Genomic DNA, 20,592 nt, shown 5'->3' with positions numbered 1-20,592 from the left:
CAACCCTAAGTGCAGGGATATATTGTATGTTTCTGTGGCATGAAGTGTTGTATGCAAATTAAGATGCGTATTAAAATAAACTCAAACATCCAAACTCCTGAGCTAGAGGAATTAGCTATATAGAGTTAAGATCCCCGACCCCGCCAGGAATGGACCCGCGACCCTCTAAACCAAAGGCCATTATGCTGACCATTCAGCCAAAGAACCTACGCTCAAGTATGTAATCTGCTGAAATGGATACAATTCCACTTTTTTTAAAGTAACATGTATCACTGTGATGGTGGTCAATTAAGCATGAAACATATACAGGGTTATTACAAATGATTTGAGCCATTCCAAACCTCGACTAAAACTTTGTTATTTGACATATTGTCGCAAGGCTTTGCACACACATAGTTTTTTTTTGACATTTATAAATGTTTGATATATGCCCCTTTAGTGATTCTGCAGACATCAAGCCTATAATAAAGTTCGTCCCACACTCGGCACAGCATGTCCCTGTCAATGGATTCGAAAGCACAGTTGATGCGAGCTCACAGTTCTGGCAGGTCTGTTGGGAGAGGAGGTGTAAACACAGAGTTTTTCACGTAACCCCACACAAAGAAATCGCATGGGGTTAGGTCAAGAGAGCGTAACGGCCATGACATGAATTGCTGATCATCAGCTCCACCACGACCAATCCATCGGTTTGGCAATCTCCTGTTTAAGAATTGACGAGCATCACCATGGAAGTGGGGTGGAGCACCATCCCATTGGAAGATGAAGTCCGCACTGTCTTCCAGTTGCACCATGAGCTGATTTTCCAGCATGTCCAGATACACGTATCCTGTAAGGGTTTTTTGCAGAAGAAAAACCGTGAGACTGCACAAAACACATTAACTTCCGGTGAATTTTGAATGTGCTACACGATAGCTTGAGGATTCTCTACCTCTCCAGATTTGCACATTGTGTCTGTTCACTGCACCATTAACAAAAAATATTGCTTCATCACTGAATACATGTTTCATACTAAACTCATCCTCTTCCATACACTGTTGCAATCGCGCCGAAAATTCTAGGCATTTGACTTTGTCATCGGGAGTCAGGGCTTGTAGCAATTGTAAGCGGTAAGGCTTCTGCTTTAGTTATTTCCGTAAGATTTTCGAAACGGTCGGCTATGGTATGTTCACTTTACAATGGCGAAAAATGAAAAGCCCTCTGCTTGCTCTCTCCGTCGACTTCTGTGGGCTATGTGTGTAACTTGCTCACACGCGGATCGACTGTTTCTTCAGTCACTGCAGGCCGACCCGTTGATTTTCCCTTACAGAGGCATCCTGAAACTTTAAACCGCACATACCTCACCGAATGGAGTTACCAGTTGGTGGATCTTTGTGGTACTTCGTCCTGAAGTGTTGTTGCACTGTTATGACAGACTAATGTGAGTGCATTTCAAGCGCAACAAACACTTTCTCGGCTCCTGTCGCCATCTTGTCTCACTGCGCACTGCTCTCTGCTGCTGCGCTCTCGTGGCCGAAATCTGAAGTGCAATTTCAGCAGACCAAAACTTTTTAGGGTTTTCTACATGACTGTTAGAGTTTTGTGACCATATGTCAATTCATGGAGCTGAAGTGAATTTATGACATCGCTTGAATCATTTGTAATAACCCTGTATTATACATTCTTTCATGTGCCTATCACTATCATCAACTAGTTTGGAGATATTTGAGGTGTAAAAGTTTGGTAGGCCACTCTGTATTTTAGTGTAATACATTGGAATACTACATAGCAATACTATTCAGAAGAAGAGTGCTTTTATTAATACAATTAGGCTATGTTCCCTTGTATTGTGAAGAAAATATTTAATCAAATTTTGTGTTTATTAGTCGGTGGCATACAAGATTTTATCATGTAATTGTGTCTCCTTTACAAGTACGGTAAAATGAGATGTATTTCAATACAGTGAATATTAATACCCCATACTATTTACTTGATTTTAAAATGAAATACACTCTGCAGTGACAGCTTGTTTTGGTTTTGATTATGGGAGCTCAATAAAACAGGAAATAAGAGGAAAGAAGAATACGGAATGTCAACATCTTTCCACTGTTTAGGAAACATATTGTTCATTATTTATATGCCATAAACATGGCCTGGATTTTAAACCTAGTAAATGCTGAAAAATGAACTAAAAATTACTTGAAAATAGCAAAAAGTGATACAAAAATATGAAGGAAACTATATATTTACCCAAAATAGTAAGTATGAGCATTGTCCTCATTAACTTCAACTCTTAATGGAGTGAATACAATTAATAAGCATCATCAAATAATAATAATAATAATAATAATAATAATAATAATAATAATAATAATAATAATAATAATAATAATAATAATAATAATAATAATAAATACAGAAACACCCCAGAGAAGATTATTTGATGATGATGCTTGTTGTTTTAAGGGGCCTAACATTAAGGTCATCGGCCTCAGAGAAGGTTATTTCAGTCCTTTAAAAAAAAAATACAGTTCAACAGGCGAGTTGGCCATCTGGTTAGGGGCGTGCAGCTGTGAGCTTGCATCTGGGAGATAGTAGGTTCGAACCCCACTGATGGCAGCCCTGAAGATTGTTTCCCATTGTTTCCCATTTTCACATCAGGCAAATGCTAGGGCTGTAGGTTAATTACGGCCACAGCCACTTTCTTCCCACTCCTACGTCTTTCCTATTCCTTCGTCGCCATGAGACCTATCTGGGACGGTGCGACGTAAAGCACTTTGTAAAAGGAAATACAGTCCTTACAATCAAAATGACTGCATACCTATATGCCACCATTATTAAGATATTATGCAATCCACTGATTTTTGGATGCTACATATCTGTTGTGACCTACATGTCACTGAATGGTAAATCTCCTGTCTGCCCTCTTTCAATTTGCATATTCCTCAAAAAAGTATCTGAAAATCTGTACAAAAATATCTTTGCCAAATTATGAAATAATCTTCCTTCAGTGGACAGTTTTAGATGTTTTTATCTTTGGTATGCTAATACGAAGTGAATGACACACGAAGAAATGTAAATGTGTTTAAAATTCCATATTTTGTGGATCTAAAAGAGCAATTCTTCATCCTGACAAAGTAAGAGTTATTGCTCTTGTAATTCTCCTTACTTTTCATGTGGAGAAATAAATTCCGCCATACCCTACCCTCTTTCTTCTGTCCACCTTATTCAAGACTGTAATGAAAGCACAAATGCTTAAAACAAGCTGACACTGCTACTACTGCCAAAGATAATTTTGTAGCCACATGTAAAAATGTATTTATAGAAAAGATTAAATATGTTACTAAGTAAAAGTAATTTTCTTTCATGTGTTCAATTATTCTTTTTCAACAATGAGAAATATACTGTAATGGGAAGAAAGGGATTCAGCTATGAGTGAATGTGTGTATGTGTGTCTTGTTTGGTGGCATCCACTTCTGATGGTGCTGGCAATGCATTATTAAATGTTTATATTGACTAATGCTGTTTACACATATACAGTACTACCTCCGACAGTGCAAAACTGTACAGAAGACGAGTTTCGATGCGAGTCTGGAACATGCATTCTAAGAAGCCTCTGGTGCAATGATAAATATGATTGTCCTCCCGGTGATTACTCAGACGAAATAAAATGTCGTAAGTTGTATGTCTCTCTTTCGTTAACCAAAACAAAAATTTGGGAATAATTCGTCCACTTTATGTCTTCGTAGTCTATTTAGGTGTTATTGTTCCATGTTTATACCTTCCGTTTTATGTTTCTAAGTCTCTCGTAGTTAGCTGTTTAGAACATCTTTTCTATTCTGTTTAGTTCTTTTATGTCCTGTAAAATGGAGTTTCACTGTGATATTTTATTCATGAATCAAGATTCCTATTTGATTTAAAATCTGCTGAAATAATCCTTTCCTAGCTTTTCATCATGCTTATTAGTTAAGTAGTATGTTCTATTATTGCTATTGCTGCTTTATAGAAATATATTCTTAAAGTCTATGGACAATCTATTGCACTCAGGTGCAGTGTAGTTATTGGTGACTGAAAAAATATTGAGAAAGAATGAAAAATCTTAGGACTGAATGAGAATTTTACCTTCTTTCTTGCCCAAAAACGTACATCTCCATTAGCTGATTCTGTGGCAGAATGGGTCAGTGTTCTGGACTTATGGCCACAGAGTTCTGGGTTTGATTCCCAGCTGAGTCAGGAGAGTTCAGCTGTGGCTGGTTAATTCCTGTGGGTCAGTGACAATACACTTCCCTACAGCTCGCTGGCATATATATATATTAATGACATCACCAAAAGAGCTTTTATTGATATCCTTTCTGTCCTGGAGTCAAGTGGCATTAGGTGTACAGACAGAAAATGCCCTGATGGTGTGACTTTAGTCCCATGGAACAAAGGCAGATCTCTCCCATGGTACGCCATGTGTGTCGATACTTTAGTATCATTCGTTTGCCTCACACTTGCCAGGCTGCTGGTTGTGCTGTGGAATTGGCTGTGTGCAATAAAAGTTTGATATACAGACCAATGATGGACAACTACATCTTCTTGGCATTCACAGTTGAAATCGTGGGGATATAGTGCCAAGAGGTTAAAAATCTTATTTCAGATATTGTCAAAGAATTATTTGGAATTACTGGAGACCCTTTTTCAATGGAATTCCTGAGGCAGCGGACAGGAATTACTATCCAATGAGGAAATGCTGCCAGTGTTTTGGGCTCGTTTCTGGATAATGCTCCACTGGACAAAGCTTTTTATCTTACTTCTTAGATTTTTGAAGGTGGAGCAAAGCACCAAGTTCAACAGCAGAAAACCTTGTTCGAATTATCTCTGTATCAGAATGTATTGTCTAATTTTCAAGGAATCAATAATAATAATAATAATAATAATAATACTTCATTAATGTCATTCAGCTGGGCATTATGTTGTTTATTGTGCTTTCTTTCTCATTTCACATAATATTTTCTTGCTTCCACCATGTTTACAACTGTCTAAAACAAAAAGAATTGTTTGATCAAATAGGAATATGTTTATAGAATAAAAATCCAGTGAAACTGATGGAGAGCATCCTCAGAGGGATTTAAATACTGTAATATCAAGAATTAAATAAAAAGAAATACTAAAATAATTAAATGTTAAATAATTTTATTTGTACTTATAAAAAATAAATGTTTTAATTGCCAAACATTAATTTAATAATATATAGTGGGATTAATGTTAAATGGCTGGTGGTTCTAAGTAGTTTATAGTTGGCATAGATGACCCTAAAACCTCTTCCGTAACACACTTTAATTAATTGTATTTAAACAAAGTTGATAAGGGATCATTGGTGGAGTATTTAACAAGTCTGTACTACTTCTCTTGGGAAACCTTTCTTGGTTATGGTAGTTAATCTTTTCTCTATATCCCATTTTCATTGGCAGAAATATATGTTTGTATTGTTTAAGCTGTTTTTTTAATACCAGTAAGTAAAATTTTCTTCCTTTTAATGAAGTGGCATGTTACAGATTGGAGTATAAAATTTAAGTTCCATATTGCAAAGGGTCTTGATTTTATAACTATGCAGCAGCACTACTTGAGCTACGACAAGTTGCCGCATTGACAATCGATTACTGACTGGTGAAATGTACACTGTATCTGCATGCTAGTTAGCGTCAAATAACAGTCATAGAAAGCTTGTTCTGGTGGAACTTGCCGGACCTTAAAGGTAATGCTCAAAGAAATATCCCTCAGCTAACAAACAGGTTTAGAACCTCCCTAACTAAAGAACAATCATTTTGGATCAACATAGCCTTCATGAACAGACTGTAAAAAAAAGTCACAAAACTTCTGTAAATTTTGTACAACTTTCAGTTTGTATGGTTTCGCTTTTGAAGTACAGTTGCTTTTCTAGCAAAAGAAAATGATGCAGTAGCTTGTACAGCAATATATGACAGAGAGAGTCTTCTTTCCAAGAGAGCTCCTATTTCATCAAGATTTTCTTCTGTTTACACAGTTTGTCTCCTGTTTTCCTTTTGTTAAGAACAGACCCGGTAGTGCAGAAATTATTCATTGCATTATACACCATATACCTGTTTAGAAATCTCTGAATGAATTGAAACTGACACTTCTTGACAGAAGAATACTTATCACAGCACACTTTTTACTCAACTCTAAACTAAAAACATTCACACAGAAACTACATCACCAAGTAAACATATAAACACTACAGCGCTAGCAAGAATACTAAACTCATACCCAATGTGACTTCATTTATCAATCTGATATATAAATATTACATCTCTACACTCAGCTTCCAGCCCGAGGCCTCAGATTATTCCGCTACTGCAGTTACGTGTTGTGAGATCACTGTACAACTTTAAATAAAGACCCGGTATATTCCAATAATTTAATTGATAGTGAAATTACAAAAAATATTTGTACTATTAGAGATAATATCTATGGACAGAGATCTAGGTACTGTTAGAGAGATTCATAGCTCAAAATCTGGAGTATCTTCAGTCATTTGTCTCAATTTATTTATAAATTTATCAATTTATCTTTGAAAGCTCTTTGAAACCTCTCTTCAGTAATCATTTGTAGCTAATAATATAAACAAGTATTACCAAGTATTATTAATACTAATATTGAAAGAGCTGTGAAAACCTGAAAGTTAGAGAAGAAAGGAATAGGAAAATGTAATATTTAGATACAGTGAAACCTCATTATTGCATTTCTCATCAAGGCGTTCTCTCTTTTAGCTCATCGTAAATTCAAAATCCCAATTTCCATCATATTAAATCTGTGGTATATAAAAATACTTCCTTTATTGCCTTTCGAATCAATGCTACTACCGCTCAGTACGATTACATTTTTCCCAGCCCTGAAAATGTTCTTTATCATCCCTTGTGAACAAAATGTGAATTCTAACACAGATAGGAGCCTTGCCACAGGAGGCAGATCGGGGAAAGTTAAGTGATATAAGAAAAGGACCTTGAATTCCTGAACTTCAGAAAGTAAATTGCACCTTCAGGGAGCAAGCTGTTAACCTCAGAGTAGTTCAGCTTTGCTTGTCGGTTAGCTGTTGGATTGCTGAATAATGTAGTGAACCTGTTTGTACTCGTATTTTGCCTTCCAGTCAGAACTCCGGTAATTTATTCTGTGTTGAGTTGTACAGTGAAGGGTAGTGAATATTTATCCTGTGATAGCCTACATACAGTTTAGGAACATAATCATTATAAGTTGAGTAGCGTGGTGCATATTTGTCTTGTGATAGTCCAGTTATTAATATGGAAAAAGTCATGAATTTGTTTAAGCCTATCAAAGACAAGGTCTTTGCTAATGAAGACAAAATTAAAATCGAAGACTTTCAGCACCTACGATGTAGATGCTTAAATTTGACGCAAATATTTAAACTCGCACCTTCAACTTAAGTCTGTCTGAATCAATATCAGGAATTACCGAGTTATTGTCTTATTCAAGTTGGCAGCCAAAGTCATTCTCTCGTACATGGGTGAGTGCAACCTCCTAGTAATTCATGTTCGAAGAGTGTGACCAGAAAAGAATGTTTAGTAACCCACTGGTCCAAAACATAAGGCTTTAGTTAACAGTTAAACATATTTGTTTTAGAAAAAGTGTGACCAATATTTTTAAGGGTCCCAGTGCAAATATTTTCATATTTGTTGTTTTGTATTTTTCACACCTTTTAATACACTGTTGTTATTTTATAAGCCACAGTGGAAAAGGTTTTTGTAATTGTTCTGTGTTTTTCTTTGTACCTTTTAATATTCTCACCATCAGGAATGGTAGACACAGCTTTCATTGTACCCGTATGCTACATATACAATGTAAAATGCATGCATGCTGAAAAAAGTATCAAACATTTTCATATCCCTGTTAGTTTTTATTCGCATAATCAATAGTACGTTTTTCTCGTTTAACATGTTCTTCCTTGTCCCCAACAGAAACGTCTTAAGGAGATTTTAGTGTATTCAACAAGAAAATTGTTAGTCTAGACGAAAGGTACTTTGTGATAAGCATGTACAAGAAATATCTGACCTTGTATAGTGGGATTCTGATATTGCAATTGAATGAGGCTTGCAATAACAATTTTATATTTTCATTTTTTTTTATGAAATCTTAAATGTGACACTTTTTCAGTACCTACATTTTTGAATTTCTCTAGCTTGTGACATGCTGTTAATAAAACCATTGTTTTTGTAACTTTGATACCAATAATACTTGGGTGGATCATAGTGAAAGTACCTTCATCACGGTACTACACTGTGACTAGAAAAGTCACAACATTTATATTTCAATTGTTGTTCTTTTAGTCTTTCATACTATTTACCCTATGCAAACATGCCTATTCAAGAAAGGAAAGGAAATTAAAAGAGGCTTAAAGTGTATATCTCTGCAATGAAGTAGTTCCCAGTAACTTATTCCATCAGGAACAAGTCTTGGTACACACATAAAAAGATCTGTTTCTTTGTTCAGTAGTTTAACAGAATCAACATTTCTTACCATGTATCTTTGAGCAGGCAAACTTTGTGACATTAGTTTCATCCATTTGAAAATAAATTGCACAGAATTAAATTATTCTTGAGTTTTGACTATAGTTTGTTTCCCTCTGTACATACAAAAAATAAGTAGAAAATAAGTACCTATAATACTGTTTGTGTTCTGCTATCAAAAGAATTGTTGATTTCTCGTCATTACTATGGCCCTCCTATAAATTCTTCAGGTGTTGACCATAGGCTACCTAATGTTTGATCAAGGCCTTCATTTAAGCATTAACTCAAATCTCAAGATCATGCATAATGATGACCATCAGTAAGACACAAAGAGTGTTAGTGACTGTTAATAAAGGCTGAAGCTGTTTCTGTAGATGTTCTCAAACTTTTTGATAAAAATTTATATGAAAGGAGACCAGATTTGCCTTTTAAGAGTACAATTTTTAAATTAAATAGCAAAACTATATCTAAATGGGGCGTGAATGTCCTTCTCTTCCTTAGTATTTCAGCACTATGTGGAGTAGAATGTTGCAGTTCTTTGCGTTGTTACCTTTACTGACTGAGATTAACCTAGAACTCCTGTCTGTTTTAAGCTGATTGAAACGTACCTCTCTAGGAGAATTTCTCAATTTCTGTGGCAGAAATGGACCCACTTCCTTCAAAGTGAACCAGACATTTACCAATTTGATTAGAAATATAGCCAATATATTATTACGGGCTGCCTGGCCGTGGCGCTAAAGGCGTACTCGGTTCACCCGGAAGGATGTGCGTTCGATTCCCCGCCTGGAAGTCGAAAAATTTAAGAAACAAGATTTCTACTTCCGGAAGGGCACATGGCCGTGAGGTTGACTTGGCCTACACTAAAAATGAGTACCAGGTTAATTTCCTGGGGGCAAAGGCGGCCAGGCATAGAGCTAACCATTCTATCACAATAAGTGCCGAGGTTATGGATTGTGGAAGCCTTGACCTTCGACCCCTCCCAGGGTCTTCATGGCCTGTACGGAGATTGCTTTTCTTTGCTTTGCTATGCTTTGCTTTGCTTTTGCAATATGTTATTGAGTTCTGTTTACAACTTAATGGGGGCATGATAGCTGACTGGCATTGTCACTGGCTTCTCCCCAAGGTAGCTGTGATTCAAAACCCAGCCAATGCACTTATGATTTGTGAAATGGAAAGTCATTTCCCTGTCATCCAGATTCCACATAAAACAGGAGGTCATGTGGCTATGATCATGATGTCAAAAGTTGCATAAAACCCAGCTTGAATTTTGTATACAATATAATATGAAACACTTCACTTAATGAAGTGTTATGAAAACACTAAAATTTACTTTCCTAAAATCTAGGTGCCGTAATAGAGCACAAATGTATTATTATTATTATTATTATTATTATTATTATTATTATTATTATTATTATTATTATTATTATTATTATTATTATTATTATTATTATTATTATTATTAACATATAAAATGAGGGGAAGTTTATAATTTCCAAGAGCAGTACATCTGTTCATGGAAGCCAAAAACAACTTTTTGTGAAGTACCAAGACCTGTTTAAGGAATAATGAAAAAACATAATCCCAGAATATCTTCTCATCTTCTTCGCATAATTGGATTCTGTATTATAACTGGGTATTGTAGAATATATATTAGTCTTCATCAGCCTTGTTTTTAGTGGGATTTAGATATTACCGCATTTAGAACCAGATTATACACAATCCACCAAAACATCTTTCAATAATTTCATGCACTGTCAACGTAGTACCGGTACCAGGTTTGTATTATCAACATATCCTAGTTTGCAGTGTTCATATGGTGACCTTTTGGTGTCAGAATCACATTTCTGTCTTCTCATCTTCCTTGTGTATACTTGTTTTGTGCTTGTCTCTCTTCATGTGTTGTGTCTTGTGGAATGGTGTGTTCTTCTTTATTATTCTCTTAATTTTCACTTCTAAAGTGAATGAATTGTATTCTTCTTCTGTTAACTGATTGTGATTCTAAGATGTTTAAATATTGAATTATTAATGATAGTAGAACTGACAAAAGCTGATTTATTGATTTTTTTATCAAATAGACTTGTATCAAATTATTTGCATAGATTCAAGTACCTCTTTTTGGATGCTGAAATTCTGATACTATGTTAGTTAGGTCAAACATGAAGTGGAGGAAGCTGAGCTCTACAGAGTGGAAGGTATTGGAAGTTAAAATTATATTTCTGAAATTTGTGGTCCTTTGAAGTTGGAAGATTTTGGGATATTATGATTTTACCTACACCTGTGGTAGACATTAGGAAAAGAAGAAAGCCATCTCCATACAGATTACAAAGACCCATGATGTAGAAAAGAGTAGGAAGCCTAGCCTTCGTCTTGGCATTAGGTAGGATAGAATGGTAAATTTTATGGTCTATCACATTTGCTCTCAGAAATGTGCCCCAGGATTTGTTGTTGTGAACATCAAGGCTTGTGCTACTCTGTATACCATATTTTTGTTAGTCAATTTTTCTGTTGAACTCGCACATCCCAAGGTGAACAAGGAGCACCTTTACTGCCTTTGTTGACAGTTTCCATAATAAGCAGTCTTATACAATATCAGCTCTTATGAAGTTGGCCTATATACATCACAGATTTGTTGACTGATCATGCATAAGAAATCCTTTTCCTTCTCATTTCACACAGATCATATGCCTCAAGGCTCAAAGCTTCTAAGCCTTTAGTTGATAACAATTAAAATTGTTGTGATTTTTTTAATATTGTGTACTTGAATGCATTTTGTAGTAATTTGGAATTATGTGACAACACTTCAGACTAGGTACTGCTTTGTATTGGAAAATACAGGAATTTCTTTCCAACTACCGGTACTAGTATTAGCTGGATAAGGGAACAAGATGTTACATCTTCGTCAACATAATCATTATTTTCCAACCCCATTTTCCTGGGTGTGGTGTACAAGTGCTTGCCATCTTTTCTTGGCTGCATACATCTTCAATTCCTGGGTACCTTTCCATTTGAGACCTCTCTCTTCCACATCTAATTTCACTATCTCTATCCAGTATTTCCTTGGCCTTCATCTTAGTCTTTTTCCTTGGACTGTAAGGTCGATGTATTTTCCGGCATGTCTCTCGCGCTTCATTCACTTAATGTGCCCATACCACTGAAGTCTGTGCTTATTACACTGGTAATAGGGACCTCAGTGGCTACCCTCCTATTTGCTTCATTTCTGATTTTGTCCTTTTGAGTACCGGTAGTTTGATTCATAGTTATAATGAATCTAATTTCTGTTGCCTGAATTCTGCTGTAGTCATTGTTTAGTAGGGATGCATGCCTCTAAATCATACCGTATGTGACAAATGGTACAAAGTAGGTGTGGTACAGGGTGGTTTTTGTTCTTTGTGGTATTTTGCAGTCCCAGAGTAGGTTTCTGACTTGATTGTAATAGTTTGATGCTTTCTGTGTCCTACTGGGTATTTCCTGTTTAGCAGTGTTGTCTTTGGAGATTGTGCTTCCGAGGTACATGAAGTGAGAAAATGTTTCTAATTTGGTTCCTATCTTCTGCAATTCAGTGTTTGTAATACACTTCAATTTGATTTTTTTTAAATAGGAGTTCAGAATTACTGCTGCCAATCCATATGCAGATACAAGGAAGGGGACCATCTGTAGAGATGTGCACCCATTTAGTACCTTGTATTTAGAAGCTTCTGAATGTGACATGTGTTCCTTGTAACCACTATAAAATGTGCAACTTATAACATCATAATCATCATGTTATATCATGATCAGTCCCATTGATCTCGTCTACTACTGTATATCCTGTTGTTCCTTGCTCTCTTCTGCCAGTCATTCCCAATACTGATCTGACTCAGAACTTCATGTGGTCTGTCACTCATCTTTTCCATTATTTGCCCAATGGTCTCTTCCACAGAGGAGAAAAACCATCAAATGTACAGGCTTGTTTATGTATGCCCATCCTTGTGACATGCCCTGCCCTCGTGAGGCATTTTCTCCTCATGTGGCTGATGATGTCTATATCTTCGATCCAGCTCACAATTGCAATGCATCTGCCTCTCCCCATTTGTTGTGTCCTTTCTCACTCCAGAGGTCTTCTACAATATTTTCCTTTCACAAATGAAAAAACTGTTGTAATAATTGTGGTATTAAAAATGAACACGTTCACTTATTGATGAAGTGCTCAAAAGTATTGAACTTGTAATATGGGGTATCAGTCTATACCTATAATTCTTGCATGTCGAGGTATGGAGAGTATCAAGTACCCTTCTCGTACTTGCTGTATATCTTTTGGAGATGTTAAGCCTTGAGCAGACCCTTTGGCAGTGGCAGCCGGTGGACTCTCATGTCAGGGGGCGGCCACAGTACTTTTTCCAACAAATCTTTCTTTGCTACTGACCAGTACCACCACACTCATTCAAGTCTTCCACGCAAAAACATACTAATTCACTGCTGCCAACCCTTACAAAACACGGGAGGCCCAATTTGAATAAAAATTTCTGATCTCAAATGTTAAATTTCAATATAATTATTTATTATTTTTCTTCTTAAAACATAAATAATAGGGGCAAACAAGGTCATAAATTATTTAATTTTTTTGTATGCAACCATGGAGATTTGGCTGGTGCATGCTCGTATAGGGGTTTGTGAGGACATCTTTACTGCTACACTGCTACGGACTCTGCCCACGTGAAAGCCTCTTCCTGCACCCTTCCTCCCCCTGAAACTGTTCCCCATCATGCTTTCCCCTTACATCTCAGCCCCCTCACAGACACTGTATCCTCGGATGGAAGCTCGAGAGTTCGTGCCTTATCTTCAACCTGAAAACATTTACCAGTGAACTGCATGCTGAAAGTCTCCTAAGTTTGATAACTTATTGCTGAACAGTCTTCCTTATTGATGAGAATTTACAGTTTTAGAATGAAATGTAATTTTCTTAGCATTATTTGAGTCCAGTATTTGAGTTCAAATATCGAGAGAAAATAAATCTTTTCATTCTCTAGGGAGGACACCGTCCGGGAGTGCTTAAGGGCCGGCCGCTTCTGTCCTTTGGTGCTATTTGACAGGGGTAGGCTGTGTGTTGGCACCAGGTTTCACCCTCTCCCTTCCTACTATCATACAGCCTGTGACAATAAAGTTCGGTGAATAGTCCTGTACTATCAACATAGGTGAACAAAGCATGACAGTGACCTTACTGTCCTTCGAAATAGTCCTCTCCCATAACTATGCATGGTGAGATCGGCGGAACATGCAAGAAAGCTTCCTTTGAGATGGTGTTCAAAAGCCTCGTCACGTTTCATTGGATGTAGGAATATCATCAAATCTTTTTCCTTTCAAAGCAAGTTTGAGTCGTGGGAATAGGAAGAAGTCTGGAGGATTGAGATCTGGCGAGTATGGGGGATGTTCAAGTTGCACCACCCCCTTTTTTGCCATGAACTGTTTGACGATATTGGCTGTGTGTGGGCGGGCGTTGTCATGGACAAAAACCATGAACCTTGTTGTGTGTACTGGGGTTGTACCCTGCGTAGACGTTTCATGAAACGGGACAAAATTTCAATGTACCATGCAGCATTCAACGTCGTTCCCTCAGGTAGAAATTTTTGTGGATAATGCCCTGACTATCGAAAAATGTGATGAGCATCGTTTTGATGCGTGATTTTTCGGCTCTGACCTTTTTCTGATAAGGGGATCCCGGAGAACGCCATTCCATGCTTTGCCATTTCGTTTCAGGGTAATACCTGAGACACCAAGTTTCATCCTCAGTGACAATACATTTCAAGAAATTTGATGTCGCATCTGCCATTTCGACAACATCCTGTGAAGCCTCTAAACATGCCTGCTTCTGATCGTCAGTCAAGTGATATGGCACAAGACGAGAATGTTTTCCTCTTCCCTAACTTCTGGGTAATATTTGTCGCACGGATTCAGGGTTAATCTGCAATTCATCCGCTATCATGCGCACAGTTAATCGCCAATTGTTCATGATTAATGTCCTCACCTTCTCAATGTTTTCGTCATTGACGGTGGTCACCGGTCTTCCGCTGCAAGGGTTGTCAGAAACACTTTCCTAGCCTCCTCGAAAACGGGCGAACCACTCGTACACACACTTCAAGGACAGTGCTTGATCTTCATAAACATGTACCAGCATTGCATGCGTTTCTTTTGCTGTCTTGCCAAGCTTAAAACAGAACTGTACATTGATCTTTTGGTCGTTCATGTTCCTGTTCCCAGTTCAGAACCAATGCACTAAGCGCGCACTGCGTCAAACAGGTCTTATACGGCACAAACACGATGTTCAACTGAACAACGTTGGGAGCAGGTGGTCAAAATCTGCTGCTGCGCAGGTGTAGCGATGTGTGTCGCCAGTGTTGCCAGATCGACCGTTCTGACTTCATTCACCGAACTTTGTCACAGGTTGTATATCACATCATTCATTTCATCTTATTAGCTCCTCTGATGAGGTTGACAGCAGGAAGGGCATCCAGTCATAGAAACTCGCTACAAAATTTCATTTCACTTCATACCCTATGCATTAGAGAAACAGGTCAAGGGCTGAACACATACTTGCTGTATGTCTTTTGAAGCTCATATATACTAGATTACAGGCTTTCAGCACACACTGCCATTAAAACCAAGTAGTTAAAAACCATACAAAGTTTGACCAAGAATCCTCAGGACAGAAAGTATTAGTTGGTGAGATGAAAGAAGGAAACCATAGGCTAGTGAAGAGGTACCATTCAGAATTTACATGGAGTTGAAAAAGGATGTCGCAGATGGCCTAGGCAAAAGGTACCGTACAGGATTTTCATGGTGTTGAAAAAGGATGTCACAGAATGGTATTTCAAGGGTGGATGATGCTGATATTTGTACTCCCCCATTTTCTGAATCCAGGTTCATACGAGCTAGCACCTCCATGTGCTGAGCTAATTCATCGTTTGTATTGTACGTCTTGAATTGTTCCTTTTAAACTTCTACTTTTGATTTCAATTTTTAAATATTTTTCTTCCTTTATTAAAAATGTACAGAGCACAAATAAATTCACAAAGCAATTACCATGAGATCAAACTTCCTGCTATGAAAGTAATACTGAATGGCAGATATTGTATCTCAGTGTTGTATTTCTTATCGCTTCTGGTAGTGACTTATTGAGAAAATTCTTGACTCTCAGTGTTCTACCTATCAACATTTTTCACGGACTAACCTAAACATAATTAAGATGTGCACTGATGAAATATCTGACACATTAAATTTATTTGCATTGACTTGAACTGAAATTATTCAATATGGTAATATTTTGGACTATATAATTTAATATTTGAATGTTATATGTAGCCTACTTTTCACATTCATCTCTTCAGTTTATTTACTGTGAATGCTCTAAAATGAATCAGGAAAGATGTTTTTGAGGAATGAAATGCTGACTAAAATGAGGAGGAGCTTAAGCAGTTTACTCACAGCTTCAACAGCTTCAAACTAATACAATTTATCTAAGCATTTACTTGTTATTAATGTATGTTTAATTTATAAGATGTTAATAAACTTATTAAAATGTATAGAACTGATGATGCTGTTGCCAAATTTTTACGTTTTGAGTTGTGACTAATTTAGTTGTTGAATTTTTAATTTTATCCAATGGTAATATTAAATAAAATTGCTTAAATAACATCCAAGGAGAGGTACTGACAACTGGGTGTTGAACTGAGTCCGAATATTGCACTATCTCTTCGTCTTGATGGTTGATTATGTATTTACAGCATGCACTTCACGACACTTCGAATGTGCCAACAAGTTCTGTGTACCATTGGACCGCAGATGTGATGGATTCAACGACTGCCAGGATGGCAGTGATGAACGAAATTGCAGTATGCATCTTGTTTCATCAACTAAGTGTACTAACCAAACTCAGTCACTAACATTGTAGCCTTGTCTCTTCACAGTTTGTTGTAGTGTTATGCATTAACAGTTGTTTAGCCTGAGGATTGAGAGGCGTTTCCAGTGTATTCTGATGTGTGACTAATCTTTAGCTTTTTGTCTCTCTGAATTTCTTGGTTTGTGGTATTGGTCTATAATTTGGCTTTTTTTCTTCCAGACTTCAAAGCATAATGATCACTTACATGCAATGAACCTATTGTACATAATAATGAGGTTTTGTAGCTCTGTCTGCTTATGTGTGTCCTTACTATCAATATGAATGTAGTGTATCTGCAAACATTGAAAACTGTTCTTGAATGATTGAAAGCATGATGGTGATAACTTCTTATAATGAATTAGAAAATATTCAGGGCTTTGGGTCATAAAGTAAGGAATTTTTCTCTTTTGTTGCTATTTGCTTTACGTCGCACCGACACAGACAGGTCTTGCGGCGATGATGGGACAGGAAAGGCCTAGGAATGGAAAGGAGTTGGCTGTGGCCTTAGTTAAGGTACAGCCCTAGCATTTGCCTGGTGTGAAAATGGGAAACCAAGGAAAACCATTTTCAGGGCTGCCGACAGTGGGGTTTGAACGCACTATCTCCCAGATGCGAGCTTACAGCTGCGCTCCCCTAACCACATGGCCAACTTGCCCGGTAAAGTAAGGAATTATATCAACATCTGTCTTAACTGAGGATAAGAAAAAACTACTTGGAATAAACTGCAATCAGTAAAGTCACTCTTTGAGCAGGATTTGAAGAAGGTACCTCTTAACATACCAGCTTCTCTTGTGGGTTATGAATTAATGTGTTTGGCTTTAATAGTGGGGCCCTGAACACCTGGTTAACCTTACAGTGATGAAAACAATAATTCCTAGAAGTAATGGGTAGAGGCTTAAGAAGTGCCCACAATACCTGTAAAAGGATGGTCTTATAACTTCAAAAATTTTAAGGCCAGTAACTGCAAACAGCAAAGTGAATTTGATGTGTCATCTCAAATCATTAGAGAGACAGAGAGAGAAGAATTCAAGAACCACAAGTGGTTCTTGGCGTTCACGCAGACTATGAGAGATGTCACTGCAGGAGATCAGTGTTCATTCTTCTGTCACTCTTTCATATCATAAAAATGAATGACAGTCGGTGGCAGGCAGCGGTGCAGTTCCAGTTGGAAAATTGTCATGACACATTCAGAGCCTTTGAAATCAACACCTAAATGTAAATTTCATGATGAATGGGAAGAACTGTTTTTCAGCATTGCCAAAAGAGACAGTATCCTTTGCCTTTTATGTTCAAAAGTGCTAATGAGTTTTGGCTATGTTTGTTTTTGCTTATTTATATGAGCAACAGTTTCACAAATGAACTATAAACCAAACCAAACCCCATAGCACAACAGTTCCAAAGGTCCTTGGGCTACCAAGCGACCACTGCTCAGTCCAAAGCCTGCAGATTATGAGGTACTGTGTGGGTGGCACAACAAATCCTCTCGGCCGTTATTCTTAGCTTCCTAGATCAGATCCACTATCTCGCTATCAGATAGCTCCTCGCGAAGGCTGAGTGGACCTCGAACCAGCTCTTGAGACTCGGGTAAAAATCTCTGACCTGGCCGGGAATCGAACCTGGGGCATCCAGGCAGGCACAGTAGCCCTGCACCACAGGGCTTGCTATTCAAAGTCAAAAAACAGATCCTGTTTGCTGAACTAAAATGGCCTTAACTGGAATAAACCCAGATTATAGTGAATTAGTAGCAAAAGCAATAGAAACGTAATTAAAAATAAAATCTTGTAATTTATTATCTGTTTACTGTATTTTAAAGTATGTATTATAAACTATAGGCTTATTTTTCTAAGAATTGGCAACTGCTACTGCCCTCATTGTTTATGTGTGCCTCTGTCTACCTGTTTGTTCTGAACTATACGGTATTTACTGGCTTTGCAGGTTGCTTATCAAATGGTTTGGGGTTTGCTCATACATGGGGTAGATAATTTCTTAACCCATTTGGAGGAAATTTGAAACTATTTTAAGTTAATTTTTAACTTTTGCATGTTATTTTGGAAAAGGATTCTAATACTGTCCTTTCCTTTTGTTTATTTATCCCATAGGATCATGAGAAAAGTTTAATCAGATTGGAAAAATTTGTTTTAATTGGTGCATGTAAACTGACTTTTCCTTTCAACCATGGATCTCATTGTTTTACTGAATTACTTTTAATAGGTATGTTAATATCTGATTTGAAAACTGTAGGCATACTTCATTGACTGTTACTTCTATTTTATTTTGGTGGTGGTAATGGTTCTGGTCTCTGTTAATACTTATTTACTTTTGTTTTACTATATTACTTATTAATTTATCATATTCAGTATTTTACTGGAATAAAAGTAATGTTTTAATTACTGACCAATGATTTATTTGTTGAGGACTACTTTCGAATAACTGTAAATTTGAACATGTCTACCCAGTTGATGCTCATTGTCAGTAAAGTTTGAACTGTATTATTGTGTACCAAATATTCATAATCCCTCTTCACAGCACAGCTGGAATTAGCATATAAAATGGTTTGGATGAAACAATTTGTTTCTTTATATTATCTTTCAGCAACAGAGTTAATTTTTACAATATACCAGTCCATTGATACCAAAATTTCAACATTACAGGCATAAAAGGCAGGGGTGGAAGATATCCAAATGCTACTATTTCATTTCATTTTTCTTTGTAGCAGAAATTAACTTTGGAAACAATACTGAACCTTTTTTTTCTCTCTGTTATTTTATTTTTTATTTTTTATTTTTCTTCAAGGTTTAGTAAGTATGTCTTATCAGTTTATATTGGTCCTCCAATAACCTATAATAAGATTTTTTCTTTTTTTTTCTGTATACTAATCTGAGAAACAAGAAAATATCATACAGGATAAGATCTGAAGAATAAGAATGGTGCAAAACCAACCATTTTTCTTTTCTGATATATTCTCCAAATAAAATAATTTAGGTGAAGAAAGAAAATGTCTTTTTCATTTGATGACAACTACAGTACCACTATATACTGTATTTGATTGTTGTTTTATATATGTTTAATCTTATAAATCCATGTCTCAGTAAATTTCATTCCACATGTGCTGGGATGAGTGGTTCAGACTGTAGAAACACTGGTGTTCTGAGCCCAGTGCCACTAATGAGGCGTTCTGGGGAAATGGGGATTGAGGTAGTTTCTCCATTACATTCCATTCTGATTACAGCAGTACATGCTATTACATATCAGTCTGCCAAGCCAACAAAAATGCATCACTGGTCAAGCTATAGGCCTACTTTCACAGTATTCATCATAGGGACTGGCTGTGTAAGAAGAGGCATAACTAGCATATCTCATATCCTGAGTCATTAAATGATGATGATGATGATGATGATGATGATGATGATGATGATGATTATTATTATTATTATTATTATTATTATTATTATTATTATTATTATTATTATTATTATTATTATTATTATTATTTCAGTCAGCTACAGACCACATTAATCCACATACTTTCTTCCTCAAGCTTTAACATTTTGCCCAGTATCATCTATTCATCCTCGATGTTGTTGCTTCCTTTCTTCGGTCCACGTCTTGTCTGTTTTAAGCTTAGGCTTTCTTGGAATCTCTGGTTTTCTTTGAGTTTTATCTTAAGTGGATTACACTCCCGTATATCGTCGCATGTAATCCTCACTTGTTGCAAGTCTCTTTTCACCTCTTTGAACCAGGGTTCTTTGAGTTTTCTCTCCCAGAAAATAGGCAGAGATCTTGTTTGCCAATCTTAATGGGCTCATTCGTGCTGTGTAACCATAAAATACAATTCTTCTTTTCCATATCACGTCAGTTATTTTTTCTACGTGGGTGTAGAGTTTGTTATGCCATTGTATATATTTGCTGTTTCATTTACTAGGCCCAAGATAATTCTCTGAATTTTTCTCTCTTTGCCTTCGAGTTTCTCCCGAACATCTTCCCTTTGCATTGCAAGGCACTCGGTAATGTATAAGGCTTCAGCTCGAATGACTGCGTAGTAATGTCTAAGCTTGGCATTTAGGGATATTGATTTTTTTGTTGTAGATGCCCTTAGTTAACTGATATGCTGTTTCTGTTTTCTCACCCGTTATGCAAAGGCTTCCTTCTTGGAGATTTGCTGCTCGTTTCTGGAGTTTA

At 36.8% G+C, this 20,592-nt stretch overlaps 1 protein-coding gene across 10 annotated transcripts in view; it reads left to right on the top strand.

Moving 5' to 3' along the window:
- Positions 1–20,592, top strand: part of trol (terribly reduced optic lobes) — a 918,151-nt gene that overhangs the window by 423,311 nt on the left and 474,248 nt on the right. For 9 of the 10 annotated variants that reach the window (XM_067149795.2, XM_067149794.2, XM_067149791.2 and 6 more), the window contains 2 exons: positions 3,517–3,651; positions 16,259–16,366. The exons of the other annotated variant lie outside the window; for it this stretch is intronic. In XM_067149795.2, coding sequence (XP_067005896.2) covers positions 3,517–3,651; positions 16,259–16,366 — 243 coding nt within the window. The remainder of the gene's footprint in view (positions 1–3,516; positions 3,652–16,258; positions 16,367–20,592) is intronic. 10 annotated transcript variants of the gene reach the window in all.

The sequence above is a fragment of the Anabrus simplex genome, chromosome 6 (assembly GCF_040414725.1).
Source record: "Anabrus simplex isolate iqAnaSimp1 chromosome 6, ASM4041472v1, whole genome shotgun sequence".
In the NCBI taxonomy this organism is placed as follows: domain Eukaryota; kingdom Metazoa; phylum Arthropoda; class Insecta; order Orthoptera; family Tettigoniidae; genus Anabrus; species Anabrus simplex.
This window is presented reverse-complemented; position numbering and strand designations above follow the sequence as displayed.